This window comes from Rattus rattus, chromosome X, assembly GCF_011064425.1.
Source record: "Rattus rattus isolate New Zealand chromosome X, Rrattus_CSIRO_v1, whole genome shotgun sequence".
NCBI classification, from domain to species: domain Eukaryota; kingdom Metazoa; phylum Chordata; class Mammalia; order Rodentia; family Muridae; genus Rattus; species Rattus rattus.
Genome location: NC_046172.1, coordinates 116,688,372 through 116,710,080, shown reverse-complemented (window position 1 = coordinate 116,710,080; position 21,709 = coordinate 116,688,372). Strand labels below are relative to the sequence as shown.

At 42.8% G+C, this 21,709-nt stretch overlaps 1 protein-coding gene across 3 annotated transcripts; it reads left to right on the top strand.

Annotated features, from left to right (window-relative positions):
- The first annotated feature begins 8,933 nt into the window (after positions 1-8,933).
- Positions 8,934-13,813, top strand: LOC116889203 (cancer/testis antigen family 45 member A1-like). Of its 3 annotated transcripts, none has more exons than XM_032890359.1 (3): positions 8,934-9,077; positions 12,911-13,004; positions 13,566-13,813. In XM_032890359.1, exons 1-3 carry the CDS (start codon positions 8,993-8,995, stop codon positions 13,639-13,641), a joined length of 255 nt encoding a protein of 84 aa, XP_032746250.1. In that variant the 5' UTR covers positions 8,934-8,992; the 3' UTR covers positions 13,642-13,813. The 3 variants fall into 3 exon arrangements, 1 of the variants encoding a protein (XP_032746250.1); XR_004386367.1 differs by lacking the exon at positions 8,934-9,077 and adding an exon at positions 12,387-12,546 and having other exon boundaries at positions 13,566-13,642; XR_004386366.1 differs by lacking the exon at positions 8,934-9,077 and adding an exon at positions 12,387-12,596 and having other exon boundaries at positions 13,566-13,642.
- Positions 13,814-21,709: the final 7,896 nt, after the last annotated feature.

The window sequence follows — 21,709 nt, the reverse complement described above, 5'->3', positions numbered from 1 at the left end:
AAGTAGAGCTTGAGAGACTCACCTTAGCCTATGGGCCACCAAGCAGGACAATGTATATGTCTTAGTTACTTTTCTTTTTTCTTTTTTTTTTTTTTTTTTTTTCGAGCTGGGGATCAACCCAGGCCTTGCCCTTACTAGGCAAGCGCCTATCACTGAGCTAAATCCCCAACCCCTTTAGTTACTTTTTCTATTGCTGTGACAAAACCCCATGAACAAGGCAACTTTATAGAAGAAAATGTTTATAGGTGTTTACAGTCTGAGGATGAGTCCATGGCCATCATGGTGGAACATGGTGGCAGGCAGCCAGAGAGCTTACAGCTCTTATCTGCGTTAGGAGGCAGAGGGAGAGCTAACTGAGAATGGTATAAGCCTTTGAAACCTAAAATCCCACCCACAGGGACATACCTCCTAATCCTTTCCGAACAGTTTCACCCATTGGAGACCAAATATTCAACTATATCAGTCTATGAGGCCATTCTCATTCAAACCACCAAGGTATACATAATAGGATCCGTGGAGCAAGAGGTGAGAAAGCACTGTGACAGCTATATAAAGAATCTATTTACTCAGTGGTCTCAAACTCTTAAACTTTATAATAAATATGTATCTGAATAGGCATCCAACTCAAGGAAGTGCAAAGCAGATAAACAGAGATCCACTGACATAATCAAGCCATTAAGAGACAATGAAGATTCTGAAGGCAGCCAGAGTATCTTGTTACATACAAGAGACCCAACTGTAAGTTAAAATTTGGTTTCTTATCAGAAGCATGAAAAGACAAAAGGTAATCTAATAACATTGAAAATACTAGGAAGGAGTTGTGGATGTAGCTTTGTAGAGTACTATCTAGTTTGCACAATACTCTGGGTTTCCAGGGCTACACAAGAAAGGAAAAGGATGGATTCAAACAACAGAAGGGAAGTGCTGTCAATCAGGAATAGTATCTCTGGTCACTAACAAGGGAGGATTTAAGACTTTCTCTGAGAAACAAAACCATAAGGGAGGTCATCTCTATTTGAGTTCCACTGCTTCAAATATGCATCCTCCAGGATGAAAGCACACATTCACAAAGCAGTAACTCAACTGCATAGGTTACCCTTAGGTTTTAGTGGGGAGATGAGGATAACATAGTTATTAATGATTACAAAGTTTCTGGCAGGTGAAGGGGCTTGTGACCCCATAAGAACAATACCAACCAACCAGAGCTCCCAGGGACTAAACCACTATCTGAAGACTATACATGGACTGACCCTAGGCTCCAACTGCATATGTAGCAGAGGATGGCCTTGTTGGGCACCAACAGGAGAAGCCCTTGGTCCTGCCAAGGCTGGACCCCCCTCCCCTCGCAGTGTAGGAGAGTGGGGGGGGCCGGGGATGGGGTTGGATGGTGAGGGGAACACCCTTATAGAAGAAGGGGGAGAGGGATGGGATTGGGAGCTTATGTCTGGGAAATCGGGAAAGGGAATAACATTTGAAATGTAAATTAAAAAATATCCAGTAAAAGAAAGAAAAAAAAAGAGAGAAGAAACTGGCAAGACTTGAACAATGCTAAAAACCAACTATATCCCACATATCTATCGAAGACCACATAGGACGACAACTGATTTTGCTCACCACCTCCAAAATCACTCTTCTGTCCTGCTCCATGAATATTCTGATTCCTTTAAAGGTCTTTCTTGTGGCAATTGTCATTGATGTCTGCCTACAGAGGACTCCTGGACAGTATAAAGCCCAGCTTCCTGTTTTTCTGGGCTGGTGGCAGCCAGTTTTTCTGATATCCAGGCGTGTGTGTATAGCAGATTCTGGTTGGTCCCCCACAGATCATCTGTGAGTTATCTGTGGCAGGGTACAGGCCCTGCAGCAATAGCTGGCCATTTACTTCTTTTCTAGTCCTCTCAGCCACTAATAAATCAGAGTCCTTCTGCCAAGACTAGTGCCCTTTTATTTCATTTAGTTCCAGACACTGGGGAAGCATTTCCCAGTGGCTCAGACGCAGAGAAAGGCTTTCTACAATGTTCCCAAGTAACTACCCCGCACACAACTGCACAATCACTAGGCTTCCATGACATCAAGAGTGCAGCGCTGAGATGCATATGCTGTTCCCTAGGTGAATGCTCTTATTTAGCGTGGAAGGCAACTCCGAGTTGAGCATTCTCAGTTTATCATGGAGTCCTATTCCATAGGATATTTATGATGGCTCTTTAGGATACCTCTGATGGGTAGCCGTTTGTTCAGAGGTACAGAATGGATTTCCTGCAAGTCCCCAACTGTTCTCTGGACTAGAGCAGGCTTTCCTTCGGTAGGGTTCTACCTCGGTTTTCTGGGACCTTCTGCCCAGCCAGTAACTAATCTGCTCAGGGCACGCAACTTCTCTGCGCATGCACAAAGAATCCCGAAGAGGATAGAATTCTGTGATGTTGGGAGGAGAGCGGGTGAGGCTCAACGGGTTCTGTTCAACCTCTCTTTAGCAGGATTCTTGACCTTTGTCTCTGTGACTCTTCTGCTACTTTTGAAGCTGGAAAGGGTTCCATCAAGTGTAAGTCTCTGCTTGGAATTTGGTTTCGAATTTGACTGTGTCTTCTCAGCCTCGCATGAGGAAAATCCTGAAGAGCTGGCCTCATTTATTGAGAGGGGATGGTTTTGTTTGTTTCTCTGAGTCAGCCATGTTGGGAAGGTTCTCATTAACTCGGGTGGGAATTTTCCTTGTATTCTCAAACTCAGCCAGGCTAGGGCCTGGTCCCAGCTACAGAGGGATGACCAATTTCCTTGTGTTTTGGAACTGAGCCTTCTTGGGCACTTTTTCCTGGGTCGTTGGAGTCAGCTATGTTGGACCTTAACTCTACCCAGGGGTAGCAAATTTCTTTGAAACAGTCAGGCTGGAACCTGACTTCAGCCACCCAGGGGTGGTGATTTTTCCTGACTTTTTGATGTTGGGAGATGCCTCAATTACCCATAAGGGGTGGCTTTGCTTGGATTCTTGACCTCAGTCATGTGGGATAGTCAGCTGCAGAGCTTCGTTTATGCCCTAGGGGGATGGTTTAGGAGAATACTTTTCCTGAACATTGGTGGTAAGTAGAGACACCAGGATGATTGGCTTGAGCCATAGGGTGGGACATTCTGCCTGGCTCCTTTTGTCTTGGGCACCTGAATCCAGTAATTTGGAGAACTTCCAACTGAACCACCTACTTCCCCCAATGTGAATTTTTGCCACTCAAGTGAGCAGGGCATAGATCACTCATTGTGTCTGAACCTGCATTTCTTTTTTTTTTTTTTTTTATTATTATTAACTTGAGTATTTCTTATATACATTTAATGTTATTCCTTTCCGGTTTCCGGGCAAACATCCCCCCCTCCCCTTCCTTATGGGTGTTCCCTCCCAACCTCCCCCCCATTGCTGCCCTCTCCCAACAGTCTAGTTCACTAGGGGTTCAGTCTTTAGCAGGACCCAGGGCTTCCCTTCCACTGGTGCTCTTACTAGGATATTCATTGCAACCCACGAGGTCAGAGTCCAGGGTCAGTCCATGTATAGTCTTTGGGTAGTGGCTTAGTCCCTGGAAGTTCTGGTTGGTTGGCATTGCTGTACATATGGGGTCTCGAGCCCTTCAAGCTCTTCCAAAACCTGCATTTCTTTAATGACTAGCAACATTGAGAACCATAGTGTTTCTGACTTCCTGCACAAATTTGCAGTTCTGCATATATCCGGAATTCTGCTCAGTTCTTGTTGTCGCTGTTGCTGCTGCTACAGCGACTGCTGCTGCTGCTGCTGCTGCTATTGTTGTTGTCATTTGGACACAGGGTCTCAGACCCCAGGCTGGCCTCAAATTTGCTTTCCAACTATAGCTAACTATGAACGCCACTCCTGCCTCAGCGTCCCAAGTGCTGGCATTATGAGTATGTACTACCATACCTGGACAACTCCACTTATTTTTTACACATATATGTACACATGTAAGTTGAGAATTTTAAATTTTCCTCTTTGTTTCCTTTCTATTTTTAAACTTCTTTTTTTTTAAATTTCCATTGGGTTTTGGCTGTGTAGATCAAACCAGCCTCAAACTGCATCCTTCTGCCATAGCCTCCCCAATGCTAGGGTTGCAAGAATGTCCCAGTAATAACACTTGGAAATAATGTCTTTTAGTTGAATGGAAATTAAACTTCAATTAATCTTTGTGGCCAGTACATTTATTCTTCAAACAAATCTTTAGTTAAGATTGCCTGGTGGCACAAGACTATAATCCTATCTACTTGCAAGCTGAAAGTCTATGTTTGGGCTACCTAGCAGTGAGATTTGTATCAATCAATCAATCAATCAATCAGTAAATAAATAAATAATAAACAAATAAATAAAAGACCGCGTCTGGTTTGAATATGTGCAGGTCTTGTGGGTGCTGCTATAGTCTCTGTGAAGTCATATGTGTATCGGTCCTTTTGTTTCTGGAAGAAACTGTTTCCTGGCTCTTACAATTGTTCTGCCTCCTCTTCTACATAGACTACTGAGCCTTGAGGGGAGGGGTTGGCAAAGACATCCCATTTAGGGCTGAGTTCTCTAAAGTCTCTCACTCTCCGCATTGTCCAGCCGTGGGCCTCTGGGTTAATTCCCACTTAAGCAAGAAACAGCTTCTCCAACTTTTAAACTTCCGTTTCTCGTGCCACAACCTGAATAATCCCCGAGGTTAGGCACCTAGTAAGGGAACTGTGGGGAGGAGAGGAACTCAAGGAAGGGCAAGTAGAATGCAGTGTTACGAAGACTTAAAAGGAACTTTATTCTGCTGACGGAGTATAGCAATAAATATCTCCTAATGTCATGCTGCTGTGCCCACAGAGCAGCCCTGAGCAGAAAAGGTTCTTGGTGTGGCTTATTCAGTGTACTTTCCAGAATGGTTTGCTGGTCTAGGTGCTGTACATTTCTTTCCATACTTGTTTCTAGATGGCTAGATCCTCTCCCAATGCTGTATTTGCCAATCTTTGCTGGGTGACCATGTGATTTCACTTATATTGGTTTTTAAATGTGTGAGTTATATGTATGTGGAAGTGTGTGCATGTGTATACACATGCATGTGGAGATCAGAGGATAACCTCAAGTGCCATCTTCAGGGCTGCTGTCCACCTCCTTTGAGATGGTCTCTCAATGGTCTGAAACTGACCAGTTAGGCTGGTTGGCCAACGAGCCCCATGTATCCGTTCTGCACACCTCTGCCTCCCTATTGCTGCTGGGCTTACAGGTGAACAGCACTGCGCACGGCATCTTTATGCAGGTTCTGAGATTCAAACGTAAATCCTAATGGTTTCAAGGTAAGCCCTTGACAGACAGCTATCTCCCCAGCCCTGCTTTTTGCTCTTAAAACTCCTGTGGGAATGTTTCTTCTAATGGGGTTGTTTGACTTAAAGTCTGGATAGAATAGTCTAGCATTTTACATTCGTATCATTATCAACTTGGCATCTTTCAGAATCAGTTACCAGAGTGGGATTTTGCATGAAAGTGTTATTATCTTTCTAGAAGGCATTAATGTTAATGAGCTTTGAAAACATGACTTCTGCTTCATAGAAAGAATATTCAATTTACTGAAGTCTCCATTTTCTCTAAATGATGGTCTGTACTTTCTATGTAATGCATTAGCGCATCTGCCTGTATATCCCTAGGTATTCAAGGTTTGAGCTCATGCTTTCATTGATATTTTGACGTTTATTTACTAATTATTTGTGCTTACTATACAGAAATATAGTGGCTTGTGACTCTTTGCCCTGGGTCCAGAAACGTGGCCATTGTCACTGAGTAACTACAATCGTTTTTGCACCATTTTAAATGCTCTCTCCATATAGAAATGTCACATGTGGTTAATGAATCTTGCACTTGTTCCTCTCCAGCTTTTGTGCTTTTGTGTTTCTCTGCCTCTGCTACAGCATCGGGAGACTTGGCATTTTGCTGGGTAGAGAGTGCGCATACCTGTCTTGTTTGCAAAATTGGGGAGGAAATGCATGGTTTTGAAATGGAATTTGATGTTCCCATAGATTGGTTTGTTGTTAGTTTGAAGACACATTTTATTATTATTATTATTTGTTAAATGTTAAATTGGCCTCCATCATGACTGTGGGTGTCACCAAGGTCACTTCCCTCATGTATTTTTTAAAAATTGGGTGAGCTAACATTTGCTGTGTGTATTTTCAATTGTTATATCTTTTGGATGGATTTTTCTGTTTTATAAGATGCGGTGACCTCCTTTATCTCTTTTTATAATTTTTATCTTGCGGTCAGCTTCTTTTTCAGGTATGAGTATACCTGCCCTTGCTTGCTCATAGATTCTGTTTGCATGGGAATGCAATATTTTACAGTTTCGTGTTTGCTGATTTTGTTTATCGCTGACCATGAAGTTCCTTGAGGCAGGAAACAGTTGAATCTTACTTTGAATCCCTTCATCCAGTGTGCATATTGTAGTTGGAGAGTTAAGACTGTTCATATTTATGAGGTCTGTATAAATTTCTCCTCTGTTCAGTCTAAAGCTTTGTGGGTTTGCTGAGGTAAAAAGATTTGCCCCTTTCCAAATTCCTACTTAGCAATAGTTCTATTCTTCTGTTTTTATTCATCAAGCTTTCATGCTGCTGTGTATCCTATCTCTGGGTTTAACATTCTATTAACTATCTTTTTTTGTGATAGCTTAGTGGTGATGAAGGTTTAGGTCATCTTTATTATGAAAGGACTTTATTTCTCCTTTGACTTTTAAGGATAAAAAAGTGCTAGAATAGTAAACTTAGCTGTCACTTTCTGACTTCCCTCTCCCCATTTCTTTCTTCTTTATTTGTTTGTTTCTTTCTTTTTTTGCGAAAGGGTCTCTCTCTATATCCTTGGGTGTTCTGAACGCACTATGTAGACCAGGCTGCCCTAGGATTCACTCTGCTTTTGCCTCCTAAGTAGTGGGATTTAAGGCACGCCAGCTGCTTACTAACTTTCAAAAGTTGAAATATTGGCCAGAAATATATGTCAGGTCGTCCAAGCTTGACGACCTGAGTTCGATCCCTGAGACCCACCTGGTGGGGAGAAAAACAACTCCCATAAGGCCTTACAGTTATCAGTGCTTGAGCTCCTGGCTTTAGGCTTTCTTCACAGAAGTCTTCTGGTTCTCATTGAGGGTGTGCCTTGTCATGTGGCTGCCAGCATTTTTCTTTTGTTCTGCTCCCTCCACATTAGAACCTCAATGACATGATATGTGAAGGTGGTTTTCTGGTCTTGTCTAGTTGGGTTTCCAGATTTCTCCTCTACTTACATAACCACATCTTTTCCCCAAGATTTGGGAGATTTTCTGCCGTCTTTCACAAAATAGAGTTTATGTGCTTAGACCAACTTGGTTCCTTTTTTTTAAGCCAAAAGTTCATAGAAGTGGTCTCTTTAAAAAAAAAATCTACCTGTCATCTATCTGTCTGTCTGTCTGTCCGTCCGTCTATCTATCATCTATCTATCTATCTATCTATCTATCTATCTATCTATCTATCTATCTATCTATCTATCTATCTATCTACCTACCTACCTACCTACCTACCTACCTCCCTACCTACCTACCTACCTATCTATCTATCTATCTATCTATCTATCTATCTATCTATCTATCTATCTATCTATCTATCTATCTATCTGGATGTTTTACCTGTATGTACTGATGTGCATCAGGTGTGTGCCTACACAGAGGTCAGGAGAGGGCGTTCGATTCCCCGACACTGAATTTATCCATAGCTGTGGACCACCACCTATATGCTGGCAATCAAATAAGGGTTCTCTGAAAGAGCAAGAAGTTTGCTAGATAGCTGAACCATCTCTCTAGCCAGGATTGGTCTCTTCATCATGTCCCAATGTTCCCTGAACGCTGATGTCATGATCACTATGGTTTTTATTTGATTTATTTTGTGTGAGTGCAATAATTCCTCAATTGTGTATTTAATTCCTGGTCCAGATGCTTTCTGTTAAATGGTTTCTTTCCTTTTTTTTACCCTGCCCCCTTTTTTGTTTTTGTTTTGTTAAATGGTTTCTTAACCTTTGCATTTCCAAGATATGTGACTAGTTCTTCCCTCTCTATAGGAATCTATCTCATTGGCAAATTTTTCACCTACTTTATGACTCCTTTTTTTCTTTCATTCTTCCATTTCTTGTGACCCCCTTTGAATTTGGAGATTATTTAACACACTGAAGTTCTGATTTTTTTTGCACAAGAAACATTTAAATATTTTCAGTTTATTTATCAAGGAGACAACAGCTTTTTTTGTTTTGTTTTATATGTACTGGTTTTTGCCTGCAGGTATGTCTGTGTGAGGGTGTCAGATCTTGGAGTTAAGACAGTTGTGAGCCACCATGTGGTTGCTGGGATTTGAACTCAGGACCTCTGGAAGGACAGTCAGTGCTCTTAACCACTGAGCCATCTCTCTAGCCCCAAATCATGCTTTTTGGAGGGGTCACCATAGCTCTGCTTTTTCACATTTTAGTTTATGTTTTTTGACTTTTTCTCAGTGCAGAACCACACAGATGAAACTTTTTTTTTTTAGTTTTTTTTTTCTTTTTTTTCTCCATCTTTATTAAATTTGGTATTTCTTATTTACATTTCAATTGTTATTTAGATGAAACTTGTAAACTGCAGTCTTACCTTAGAAACTCGCTTTTATTTTATGGGGGACATTTTTCTTGCATTAATTTTGTGTACTATGTGTATGCCTGTTGCTGCTAGTTGCCAGATTTAGCTCCTCAGTTGAGGCACTAGATGGATGCTAGGGGAACCCCAGCCCTATGGAGGAGCAGTCAATACTTTTGACCATTTAACCATCTTTCCAGCCCAGATGCTTCGCTCTTGCTTTCCTTTTGCAATGTTGCATGTTTGGATTTTGTCATTAATGACATAAAGGTGTTAATGTTTTCTACACATAGATGATGGCTGAAGGAGGCGAAGGGTTTTCTATGTGCTCTCAAAAGGAAGAGGATCGTGCTGGAGAAGACACAGATCTTACTTTATCCAAAATGAGGCGCATTATGATGATGGAGCCAGTGAAGAAAAGAGAGGGAGAACCTCATCTTAAGACCTCAGTGGTTGTTAAGGGAGAAGGTAATTTGGTCCCCTGTGGCTAGACAGATCCTGGTATGTTTGCAAATGGAAGGCAGCATATGTAGAATGATGAAAATGATGTCGTGCCCTACATGAAGCATGGCAGGTCTAAAGCAGCTTCCTGTATGTGGATGGGATAAGCTCTGACAGAGGGCAGAAGTGCTGTCTCCCCTGACCTATGCTCAGCACCTGGTTGTGTGTCTTCTTTCCTGTCCCAACCTCTCCTTCATGTACTTCATATGGTCTCTTGTGTCCTTCATACCTGAAACTGTCGGGGACAGCACAACAATTTGAGATGGCATCATTCTTCATTGCTGAGGATTTTTTTCATTTGTTTGTGTTGTTGTTGTTGCTGTTGTAGTTGTTGTTGTTTTTGTTGTTGTTGTTGTTGTTGTTCTGTCTGTCAAGATAGTGTTGTCCTGGAACTCACTCTGTAGATCAGGCTGGCTTCAAATTCAGAGAGCCACCTGCCACTGTCTCCCAAGTGCTAGGATTAACGGTGCGTGCCACCACCAGTGGGCTAGCTGAGCGTGCTTTGTTGTACAGGCTGGCTTCTTCATTTATGGCCATTTACTGTGGTTTCCATGATCTGCTTTGTATTTCTGCTCCTCATGGTGAATCTTTGCCATTGTTTCTCTCCCTTTTCTTTTGCTCAGTTGCTTAACCATGCAATGCTTTCTGATTCAGACCATTTGCATGTGGCATTACAGTCTACTCTGGCCTGATCGATTACCACAAAGCACCCAAATATCTCCTCTGTTCTGTGTCTTTCCCATTGCTGTCTACTTCTCCTATTATTTTATTTATGTACGTGTCCTTGTGTGGGGGGTGGATGTGGAGGCCAGAAGAGGAGATTACACCACCTGGAATTGAAGTTACCGGCAGTTGGGAACCAACCTGGGTGCGGAGAACTGAACTCAGGTCCTCTGGAAGAGCGACAGGCATTTTTAAATTTTAAACCATCTCTCCATTGCCAAAGATTAGCTTTGTTTGTGGTTTTATTGGGACAGGGTCTCATTGTGTCTTACTATGACACAACAGAACTTGTTATGTTGACCAAGATGGTCTTGAACTCACAGGGATTACCTGTGTCTGCCTCCTGAGTGCTGAGATGAAAGGTATGGGTAGCAACAGGCCTGACCATCATGTCTATGTCTGCAGCTTGGATGAAGACAGTGACAGGAAAAGGAGCCCATGCCACACCCATGCTGAAAGCCCATCCTCTGTGTTGAGTGTGTGGCCTACACGAGCTTGTACATGTCATCTCACCACTCGTCCCTCTCCTAGGTCACAACAGTTTCCTTGTCACAACCTCTACCTCTCCTGGTGGCCTCAGACTCGTACCCCTGAATCCCTTCCTCTGCATCTGCACAGGTTGCCTTTGTTTTTTCACCTAGGCTCTGCTCAGAGGACCGTTCTTAAAGGCCCCACCAGCACCCCAGTGGCCCTATGGCTTCCCTCTGTTTCTCCTTTATACATCCAAGCTAATTTCATTAACGCAAGAACAACTGTGAACTCCAGATAGCTGAGTGCAGGACCACCCTGATGTCCCCAAGGCACTGAGTTCTGTTAGGGCAAGGGAAGATCTTGTCTGTCTACTTTTCTGCCTGTCACCACATCCCGGCTGGTGTCTGACGCAGTGGAAGATGAGTCAGTGACATAGGAACTTCAGGGAAAATAATTCACATAGAAGAGAAAGAAGAGTGACATCATTCACAGATTGGGATTTGGGATGAAGAAGTAGAAATATTTTTTAAAGATTTATTATTTTAGTTATGTGTATTTTGTGTGTGTGTGTGTGTGTGTGTGTGTGTGTGTGTGTGTGTGTGTGTGTGTGTGTGATCCTGGGGCCAAAGGGACGCCCTCTGAATCTTTGGTATGTTGCATAATCACTCTTTGCCTTCTTTATTGCCACAGTATCTTACTTAATCCAGAACTTGCTAATTCAGCTAGTCTATTGTGGGCTTGATACAGAGATCTGCATTTGCCTCCCTCCCGTTGAGATTATAGGCAGGTGAATTTAGCTGCTCAGTGTGGGTGCTGGGATTGAACTTACCAAAAGCAGTATGTACACTTAACTGCTGAGCCATTGCTCCAACCTGTAAAAATAACCTATGTGCCCACTCCATGTGACGTTTCCATTCTCTTAAGTACATCGAGGTGAGACAAAACCATGCACACCAGGGATCTGCACATGTTTGCTTCTCCATTGTCCTGTCCAACTCGTCTGTGTGAACTTTCATGGATCCAGAAGGCACACTGTGTCCTGTGGTCAGTTTGTCATGGCTGAGATTTCTCTCTGGTATACTCTCTGCCTCAGAAATCATCTTAGACCCCAAGGAGAGCGGAATGCTCTTGCCAGGCAAGAGAGCTCACTCATTTCACAGTTCACCGTTTTCTCTTTGCTCTCCAGGTTCTATTGTTGGCCAAAAGGCCCAGGAGGGGATGATGGAAGGTAGTCAGAACGACTAAAGGCTCCCCAAAATGGGTTCTGAGAAAGAATGCACCATCTGACAAATCTACTTATCTTATCAATGCAGGGCTACTTCCTGAAGGTGGTGATGCCACATTTACAGGAGGAATTGTTAGCACTGAGATCCCTGCAGGTGCCCCCAATGTTGCAGCCCTGACTGCAGGTGAAGGCATGTCCAGTGGGTACACAGTAAGCCATGCAGCATTTAATGCTGATATAAAACGTCAGCTAATGAAGGAAATTCGGAGATTTGGACGAAGTAAGTACTGGGACAATGGCTACTATACAGAGGGAAGTATCTCTACGTTTTCTATTAATTTGTTTATTTTGATCATATTCTTTCTCCTCCCAGATCCTTCCCAGTTTCTTACCCATCCAACTAAATGTTCTGTATCTCTCTCAAAAATAATAAACAAAAACACAAACAAAGGCAAGCATGCTCATATTCACACACACACCAAAACACACAGACAGACAGACAGACAGACAGGCACACACACACACACACACACACACACACACACACACAACATACCATACCCAAACCAACCAACAACCAAACTAACAAAATATATGGTCTATTTTAGGTTGGCCAAATTCTCCTGGGCATGGGGCCTGCTCTGGAGTGTGACTGATATACTTTCTGACACTCAAGTGGAGAAAACTGATTCTCTTTTTTCTAGAAGGCTCTAATTGCAAATATTTCTTTGCTAAGGGTGGAACTTAGTGTCCCCTTATCCCTCTCCAGACTAGGACGTTGTCTGGTTTGAATATGTACATATCTTATGCAGGAGTTTATATGTGTATTAGTCCTGCTGTGTCTGAAGACCTTATCTGGAGTTATCCACCATTTTTGGCTGTTACACTCTTTCCATCTCCTCTTCTGCATAGATCCCTGCCTGAGCCTTAAGGGGAGGGCTTTGATGAAGACATCCCAGACAGACTGAGAGCTGCTGAGTCTGTTACTCTGCACATTGTCCTCTTGTAGTCCTCTGGGTTAGTTCCTGTCTGCTGCAAGGAGAGATTTCTCTGAAGCGTCTCTAGTGGTATGATTAGAGTAACCTGAAACCGCCTCCTGAGAGAAGAAAGCCTTTGCCACAAGCAAGGTTTTCTATATAATTTAGCACAGTCACTTTTTACTCGGACTAAAACCTCTCAGCGGACCCCATCTTTCATCTGTAATGTTACCTGGTTATTGCTCATAAGAATCACATTAGTATCTGCATAGGCATTTAGAACACATGCCCACCCATTAACATCCTTGACCAGAAAGCATATTCCCGGGGAACACACTGATCTGCCCACATCCACTTCTATTTCACCTCTAAGAAAGACTCAAGCATTCTTATATTCTCTTCAGAATACGGAAGGCTTTTCGAGATCCTGGAAGAAGTGCAAGGACCTCTGGAAGTCAGGATACAGTTTGTTGAGTTCTCCATCAAGGAGGCGGCAAGGTGGGTGCACAGGGGGATTGAACATGTGGACTGGAGCCACGCCTCCAAGCTGTGGGGTTACTACAGTGGTTGAGTGAGGGGTGGGGCGGCACCTGCCTTGAGTCTCTCAATCCCTGGCCCTCACCTTATAGTGAAGGCTGGGGACATAGACACTTAGGTTGATGTCACCTCTGTTTTACATTTCCTTCCAGGCCCACTCAGTGCTCCTTTGTCACTGTAATATTGAGCTGACACTGACCCTTAGCAAACACACTTCATATTGGTGTACCAGGTACACACCTAGTGGCGTACCTGGGATGCAGTTACCGTGGTGACCCCTTGCTTTGCATCACGCAGAACATGGCATGTAGGTGGGAGACATGGTTCACAGGTTAAGAGCACTGGCTGCTCTTCCAGAGGACCATGGTTCAGTTCATAGCACCTGCACAGCAGCTCACAGTAGCCTGTAACTGGAGTTCCAGAGGATATGACACCTTAACACATACATACGAACAAAACACCAATACACATAAAAATAAAAAGGAGCCATTTTAAAAATTACATGTATTTTTTTATTTTCAGATTTAAAAGACATCACCTAATTCAATGCCTTGAGAAGAAACGGAAAGAATTCTTGTCTGAAGGCTACCACAAATAGTGCACTGTTTGATATGTAATCCTGTTGTGACTTGGGCCATCAAGATGCAACAAATAGTTTGTGTTTCAGAATGTAGTAGGAAGATGCTGAAACCCATCATTTGTTAGCTAAGATATACCTTTACGAAAAATGGTTTTAAACCCGTCTAGTAAAAGCAGGCTTTCGCCTTTTATATCTTGTATGGAAGTCCAACTTCTTGCTGGTTTGTTCTTTTTTTTTAATTTACATTTCAAATGTTATTCCCTTTCCTGTTTTCCTGTCCATAAGCCCCCTCCCCTTTTATAAGGGTGTTCCTCTCCCCATCTACTCCCCTTACTGCCACCTCCCCCTCTGCAACAATCCACTGCACTAGGGGTCCAAGCTTGCAGGACCAAGGGCTTCCCCTTCCACTGGTGCTCTTACTAGGATATTCATTACTACCTATGAGGTCAGAGTCCAGGGTCAGTCCATGTATAGTCTTTTAGGTAGTGGCTTAGTCCCTGGAAGCTCTGGTTGCTTGGCATTGTTGTACATATGGGGTCCTCGAGCCCATTCAAGCTCTTTTCCAGTTCTTTTCTCTGATTCCTTCAATGGGGTCCCTATTCTCAGTTCAGTGGTTTGTTGCTAGCATTCACCCTCTATATTTGACATGCTCTGGCTGTGTCTCTCAGGAGAGATCTATATCCGGTCCCTTTCAGCATGCACTTCTTAGCTTCTTCAATCTTATCTGGTTTGGGGGCTGTATATGTATGAACCACATGTGGGGCAGGCTCTGAATGGCCATTCCTTCAGTCTCTGCTCCAAACTTTGCCTCCATGAATATTTGTTCATTTCTTTCTCTCCCATGTGTTGTTATTGTCTCATAAGGTAAACATCATGAGAACCTGTATTCTGCAGCAGGCCACCAGTGTCATCTCTCATATTTAGAACCATCTTCTTTCTCAATTATTTCCTGTTCTTATTGCCCAGAGATATTCCCTCAATAGGTCATGGTGATGGCTTAATGGGATGTTTTTTACCTTCTTTATTGACCATGTGGACTGAGCCATTGCATGTCTTGTGTGAATCCGGCTGCTTTAAATGTCATCATCTCTAATCACAAAGCTTCACAACTTTCACACAGTCCTCCTTAGCTCTTTCTGTAGTCACTTTGAAAAAAAATTTTTTCATCACTCCTTAATTTACAGTAATACATTTGTGCCTATGATTAAGATAAATTAATTGGGTCATTTAAAATGTTCAGATGACATTTGCAATTTCTAGCTCAGTGCAGACTCTTTTTTTTTTAAGATAAAAAAAATCACACTATGTTGCCCAGGATAGCCTTGAAATGTTTTTTTTTATCACTCAGGCTGGTCTCAGGTGAATAATTCTCCTGTTTAAGTCCTCCAAAGTTCTGCAATTCCAGTCATACTGTACCACAGATGACTTTATTGACGTCTTTTTCATTTCCTTGGTGCAATACTTGTTGAAGTAATAACCTATTATAGCTCTGTAAAATTGACAACTGCTACATATGGAAGCCAGATGTGATGTCATCTGCTTGTAATTCTAGCATTTGGGAGAATGAGACAGGGGGATTGTCTTGAGTTTGCGGCCATTCTACATATAAGTAAGAAGCAGGCCACATAGTGAGAACCTGTCTCACATAAACAAAACAGAACAAGAATAAAAAAGAGCTGCCCCACCCTGTTCGCTGAGGCCACAAAGTGGATCATTTAATAAACCATTACACAAACTGGATCATTTAATAAACCATTACACAAGCTGGATACTAGGAAGAAACCTCCACCTTCCAGGTTCTTTCAACACTGCCCCAAAGGGAAAACTGAAACTGAAGTGTCAGAAGGTAACTCCATGTTTACCCTGAGCTGCCCAGGTCAGGATTCTGACAAGATTTTGACAGCTGGCAGCAGGAGTTCACCACTGTGCTTCCATGTTTAGACCTCATGGGAAGTGGTGTGATCAGTAGCTTGATGGTTAATATTACATTTCTAAGACCACCAATGGTTTCCTCCTAATACAGTGGATGGGAATTAAAAGTTCATCTGAAGTCAAGATATGACTTTAGTGATTAAGAGCACTTGCAGCTCTTTCCCAAGGACCCTAGTTCAGTTCCAGTACCCATGTCCAGGCAGCTCCACAAACCACTTGAAAGTCCAATTCCATGGGATTTCCCTCCCTTCTTCTGGCCTTCATGAGTACCCACATGCATGTCACACACACACACACACACACACACACACACACACACACACACACACACACACACACACTAAAAAAATATAAATGTTGGCAAAGAAATTCATGGGCTGGAGAGATGGCTCAGCGGTTAAGAGCACTCGGTGCTCTTCCAGAGGTCCTGAGTTCAATTCCTAGCAACCACATGGTGGCTCACAACCATCTGTAATGGGATCTGATGCCCTCTTCTGGCACGTCTGAAGACAGTTACAGTATACTCATATAAATAAAATAAATCTTTAAAAAAAAAACAAAGGGTTGAGGATTTAGTTTAGTGGTAGAGCGCTTGCCCAGTAGCGCAAGGCCCTAGGTTCGGTCCTCAGCTCTGAAAAAAAAAAAAAATTCATATTGAAAGGACAGCACAACCCCATTTGTCTCCATCTAAGGACCCTGTTTGTCTCCATTGAAGGACCAGGCCTGATTTTGAAAAAAGGGCACAAGACACCAGCTCGAGGAACAAACCATAAGTCCCAGGAGCTAGGCTATAAGCCACCAGCTCTGGGAACAGACTATAACAAGAACAGAACAAGATCATAAAACCCCCTCCCAAAGAACAGCCTGGGGATAACCACAGAAATGGGGAAATAACGTATCCCAGAATGGGCCATCTGCGCTGGGCAGCTCTATCGCATCCTATGGTTCATTGTTCATGACATAGGAATGGAGACCACTGACCGTGTGTGACCCCCCTAGCACCCATACAATGAAATTTTGGATTACCTAATCCTTCTAGAGAGTTTCCCAATTCTCTATAAGAAGGCCTGAGCCTTTTCGTCTGGGGTTGCCATTTTGGAGAATGGTTGACCCCTGCATGCTGGATGCTGCTGAAGAATAAACACTCTTTGCTTTTACATACTATCGGAGTCTGGAGTCTTTCTTTAGCAATTTTTGGACTCATATCAAGAATTAATGTCAATTCAATGTAAAGTTTCATTGGCCCTGTTAGGCTTCCTATGTGTATAGATATTTGGTCATTCTCAGATTTCTGACGGGGTTGAAGACTGATTATCGTCTCATAACCTATCAGGCTTTTTAACTCTGAAAATACATATTTCATTGGATAGTTATCAGATAGTATACAAGCCAGCCAGGATATAACATAGATTTTAAGCCTTTCTTAAGCTGGAATGGATAACTAAATGTTCCGTTTAATTGATAAAATGTTGGACTGGGTGTAAGATATATTTTATGCTTTTAATTACAAAATGATAATAATTGTGCTCAGCTTATATTTGAGAGAAAAGATTTTTAATTAGACAAAAAGGGTGAAATGTGGGATGATGTCACAGGTGAAGCAGGTACAGGATAGAAGGAGGCCTGTCATTGGATGAGAAGGAAGGATGGGCGGGAGAAAAGTTTGAAGGAAGAGGAGGAGACTGGAACGGAAAGAGGAGAGACAGGAGGGACAGAGAGGGCAGTCACGGTGGAGAGAAAATGGAAGCTGACGTTAATATTCCACTCTGTGTATTTACAGGTTGTTATCAATGTTCTTAAAGGATGGATGTGTACTGGGCTTTGTATGTTTATGTGGGCAATTATATCTTATCAAAGTGTCAAAGGTTATTGTGTTGTGTGTTCTTTCATGTGTAGATTTAAGTGTAATGGACTGTGGGGCGGCTGGTCTGGGCTGCCGTGGAATTGGGATGTGTGTTTCTGGCATGGAAACCTGCCTTGGGAACTAGATAGGTAGAGAGATTGCTTCCAGGCTCAGAGAGAGGCTTTCAGCAGTGTGATATGGGATGGAGCAAAGCGGGTGAGAGGCTTTGCTGACTGAGAATTAATATATCTAGCAGATATCTTGGGACACTGCGGTGTAGACCTAGCAGGGATAAAGGACAGCATTTTTATTTTTTATATTTTTACAACAACAGTAAAGAGCCACCTTTCCTTTGACAGAAGTAGGCCAAAATATTCAACCTTCTACTTAGAAGCTGACTAAGCACTCTGGGACATGGTACCATCTGTACAGTTCACAGTTTGCTTCTGCCTCTGACATATTGAAGATTTGGCAGTGACTGCCAGCATCAATCTTAGTGAATAAAAGACATTTTCTGTGTGCCTATATGTCAGTTACCTCCCTCTGTTGCTATGTGTACATGCACGAGGAGGTGTGAGGTTGGTCCTAAGGACACGGCAGGGTCTGAAGTGAAAAGGCAAAGAGACTAGCAGCACAAGACTTAAGCAATGAGACCTGTCTGATGACAGAGGAAGGCAAAAGCAGCTTCTCCACATGTTATAGTCATTTTCTTCAGAAATACAACAAAAATGGTATAAAGAGTGATGTGTGAAGCGAGATTAAGGGCAACCAGTGGGCCATGGCCCCTTTGGCAAACCTCTCTATCTCCAAAAATATTTTCATTAAGATTCACATTCATATCAAAATTAGATTCTGGAAAGGAGCAATGAAAATAATGTTATGGTTTGGGGGTCATTGCTTTGAGTGAATTGTATAAAGGGCTGCAGTATGGGGAAGGTTGAGAACCGCTGATTAAATGGCATTGACTCACTTATTCATGGATATTGAAAAGTCTCAGAACAGGCTATCTGTAAAATGGAGATCATGGGGTTGGGGATTTGACTCAGTGGTAGAGTGCTTGCCTAGCAAGCGCAAGGCCCTGGGTTCGGTCCCCAGCTCTGAAAAAAAAAAAAAAAAGGAAAAAAAATGGAGATCATAGAATCCAGGGAGCATGACTCATCCTAAGTCTGAGGTTTGAGAATCATGAAGCTGACTTGTTGTCTTGGCCAGCATCAAGGGAAATAAGTCCCAGCTTCAGAACAAGCCTGGACTGTAGTGCTCAGAAAACCTGAAGTTCTGACTGCCGGAGGCAGGTGAAGAAGGTTGTCCTCGCTCCAGAAGACAAGGAGTTCACCTTTCTGCTTCTGCTTCTCCTCCTCCTCCTCCTCTTCCTCCTCCTCCTCCTCCTCTTCCTCCCCCTCCTCTTTCTCTTCCTCCTCCTCCTCCTCCTTCTCCTCCCCCTCCTCCTCCCCCTCCTCCTCCTCCTCCTCCTCCCCCCCCTCTCTCTCTCTCTCTCTCTCTCTCTCTCTCTCTCTCTCTCTCTGTCAAAACACTTGACCATTAAAATGTTCACTTTCATATAATGTAGGATTCATTTTATGTAGGATTGATCTCACACATTTTATCTTGCACATGTCTTGCCAGTACATCAGATTACTTTCTACATCTTCCTCAGTTAGAACCATGTCATTAGCATGACAGAATGGTGTCCTGTGTGGTATAGGATCAAGGCCTATTAAGACTCATTTAGGATATAATCATGGAGAATTTATGACTAGTAAGTAGCAAGTGATAATCCTTTCTAGGTGACACCAAAACATTCCTCATGGTAAGTGCTGGAGAGTTGGCATTCTCCCCATCAGTGTACTGTGTTAGATACAGGGTCGTCTCGATCACCAAAACAACAGAAGTCCAAGTAGGAATAACCACGAGTTTCTGGACAAGTAGGCAACATAAAGAAATATCTATGTCCTCCACATCCTTGCTGGTGCCAAACCAGGAGAGATTGGGGTGAAAACTGAACCATTTATTTTTGAAGAGCACAAAGGACATGGCTTACTGTATAAGAGTTAGAAAATTTAATCAAAGACCAAAGAAGAAGGGAAAGTAAATGAGCCTAAAAGCAGAAGAATGTAACTTGGTGACTGACATTTTTAAGAGCTCAACTAAAGGGAAGTAAACTTTACAGCATCATGTTTATTTCTGGTACAGTTCCACAGTGTATTCCACGATCCCGCCACCTTTGTGTTACTCCAGATCTACGGTGTTAGGGAGATGATTTTTTTAATCCTTCATAAATCTAAAACTGCTGGTTTGGGGGGGGGGCTAAAGTGAGAGCTCAGTAATAGAGTTAGGAGAACATTTGCGACTCCAATTTATTACAAATTACATTAGAGAATATAGATAATGTATAGTATTCAAAATTTCCCCAAAAGTAACATTTATACTCAAATGTACTGTATACTTGATTGTTCCTGGGAGATATTGTTACATATGAAAACAAAGTCACTCAAAATACATAAGAAGGCTAAATCTATTCAAAGTTTTGGCTATAAATACCCTCCTTCTATTGTGTTACACCAGCAATTCTCATCACATGTATTTGTCCCAGAGCCCTCTTTTACATGATTGACTAAGAATAAAATCCATGCAAGCTTTGTGTCTATTTTGTACTACAGAATGACAACTCCATACGACCCATGAAAAATCTATACATTTATTTGCTTTAATTTATCTTGTGGTATTATGTGGGTATTTGGCCTACATGTGTTTCCGTGTACCATGTGCATGCAGTGCCTTCAGAGGCCAGAAGAGGGGGCATCAGATACACTGGGCTCTACAGAAGGTTATGAGCAACTGTGTGGGTCAGAGAGTGAACCCGTGCTGTCTGCAAAAGCAGCCGGCTCTTCATTGCTGAAACACTGCTCCAGCCCCCAAAACTGTATTTAAAAATAACCTAAAATAACTGAAAATAATTGTAACCACGCTGGCAGGAGTGGGGATAACTGTGCCCCTCCTTTTTAGCTATCATATTATTGAAGCAATGAGCTCCAAAGACTTAGCGTCCTCCAGGAGCACTCGTGGAAGGAAAGCTGAGGAAGTAAAAACAATGCCTAGTCAGTGTCACACATTGGAGAATTCTGAGCTGCAGGGTGGGCAACATTCCCGCTTCTCTGATCCTTAGGTGTCAGTTGCCTACAAATACATGCTGATGGTAACTGAAAGGGGCTATAGGGATTCTGACGTGTTTCAGAAGAGCGCTCCCGTTGTTGAGCTTTATAATTTGGACAGCTGAATTTCCACGGTTCAACATTAGTTTGCTTGGTGCTCTGGGCCCCGATTTGTAAAGGTACAAGTAAAATGCCTGCCATTTTAGAACCTCCGCTGATCTGTTGGTTGAATGTGTAGTTGTGTGACAAGAAAGTTCAGATTTTGTTTGACAAAGGGTTTGCTTTGCTTTTCCTTTTACAACTGTGTGGAGCTTTACACATTTTTACAGCTTTATTTCGTTTGTAATGTGTGTGTGGGTGTTTTGCCAGTGTCTGTGTACCACATATACGTGCAGTGCTTGTGGAAGACAAGAGAGTGTGGGATCCACGGCCACAGCAGTCAGTGTCCTTAGATGCAGAGCCATCCCTCCAGCTCCTGAGCTTTCATTTCTGAGGAACAGTTCATTTGGCATAAAGTATTTCAGTTATGCCTTTTGTGAGGCTAGCACAGACTTTGCTCTGCTGTATGTCTAAGAGATTTAATTTACTTTTGTTTCTTCGGACCATATGCTGCTTGTGCACAGTGCACTGTGGCCATGCGTCTAAGCTTCAGTCATCCCTTTCTACTCTTCCTCACTCCCTTCTTCACCATGTCTGTTCTTTTCCCTTTTTTTTTCTTCTTTTTTTTTTAGTTCTTTTTTGGGAGCTGAGGACCGAACCCAGGGCCTTGCGCTCCTAGGCAAGCGCCTCTACCACCGAGCTAAATCCTAACCCCTTCCCTTTCTTTTTTAATGTCAGGCCCTACTCAGCCATCATGACTGCCAAAAAAGACTTCTCTCACCAAGACTGACACTTGCAATTTCATACGATATCCGTTTAACAAAGCATCAGTCATGGATTCCCTCATAGGGCCTATGACCTCCCTAGCCATAGGACTTTGATCAGTTCGATGAGGCCAGCCATGCATTCATTCCCATGGAGCAGGCTCAGACCCAGTCAGAAGCAGCTGGTCACTTGCAGAGCAATGCCACAGTTGTATCATTAGGCGTGTCTTCCCAGGAAATTCAGTCCTTAAGCGTGGAGAGTCCACAGCTGGGCGTGACCACTGATGACATTTAGCTTC

Coding starts and splice junctions, on each gene's coding strand:
- LOC116889203 (XM_032890359.1), top strand. CDS start 8,993: ATGAGGCGCATTATGATGATGGAGCCAGTGAAGAAAAGAGAGGGAGAA. Junction 9,078..12,910: donor AGTGGTTGTTAAGGGAGAAG/GTAATTTGGTCC, acceptor TATTCTCTTCAG/AATACGGAAGGCTTTTCGAG. Junction 13,005..13,565: donor TCCATCAAGGAGGCGGCAAG/GTGGGTGCACAG, acceptor TTTTATTTTCAG/ATTTAAAAGACATCACCTAA.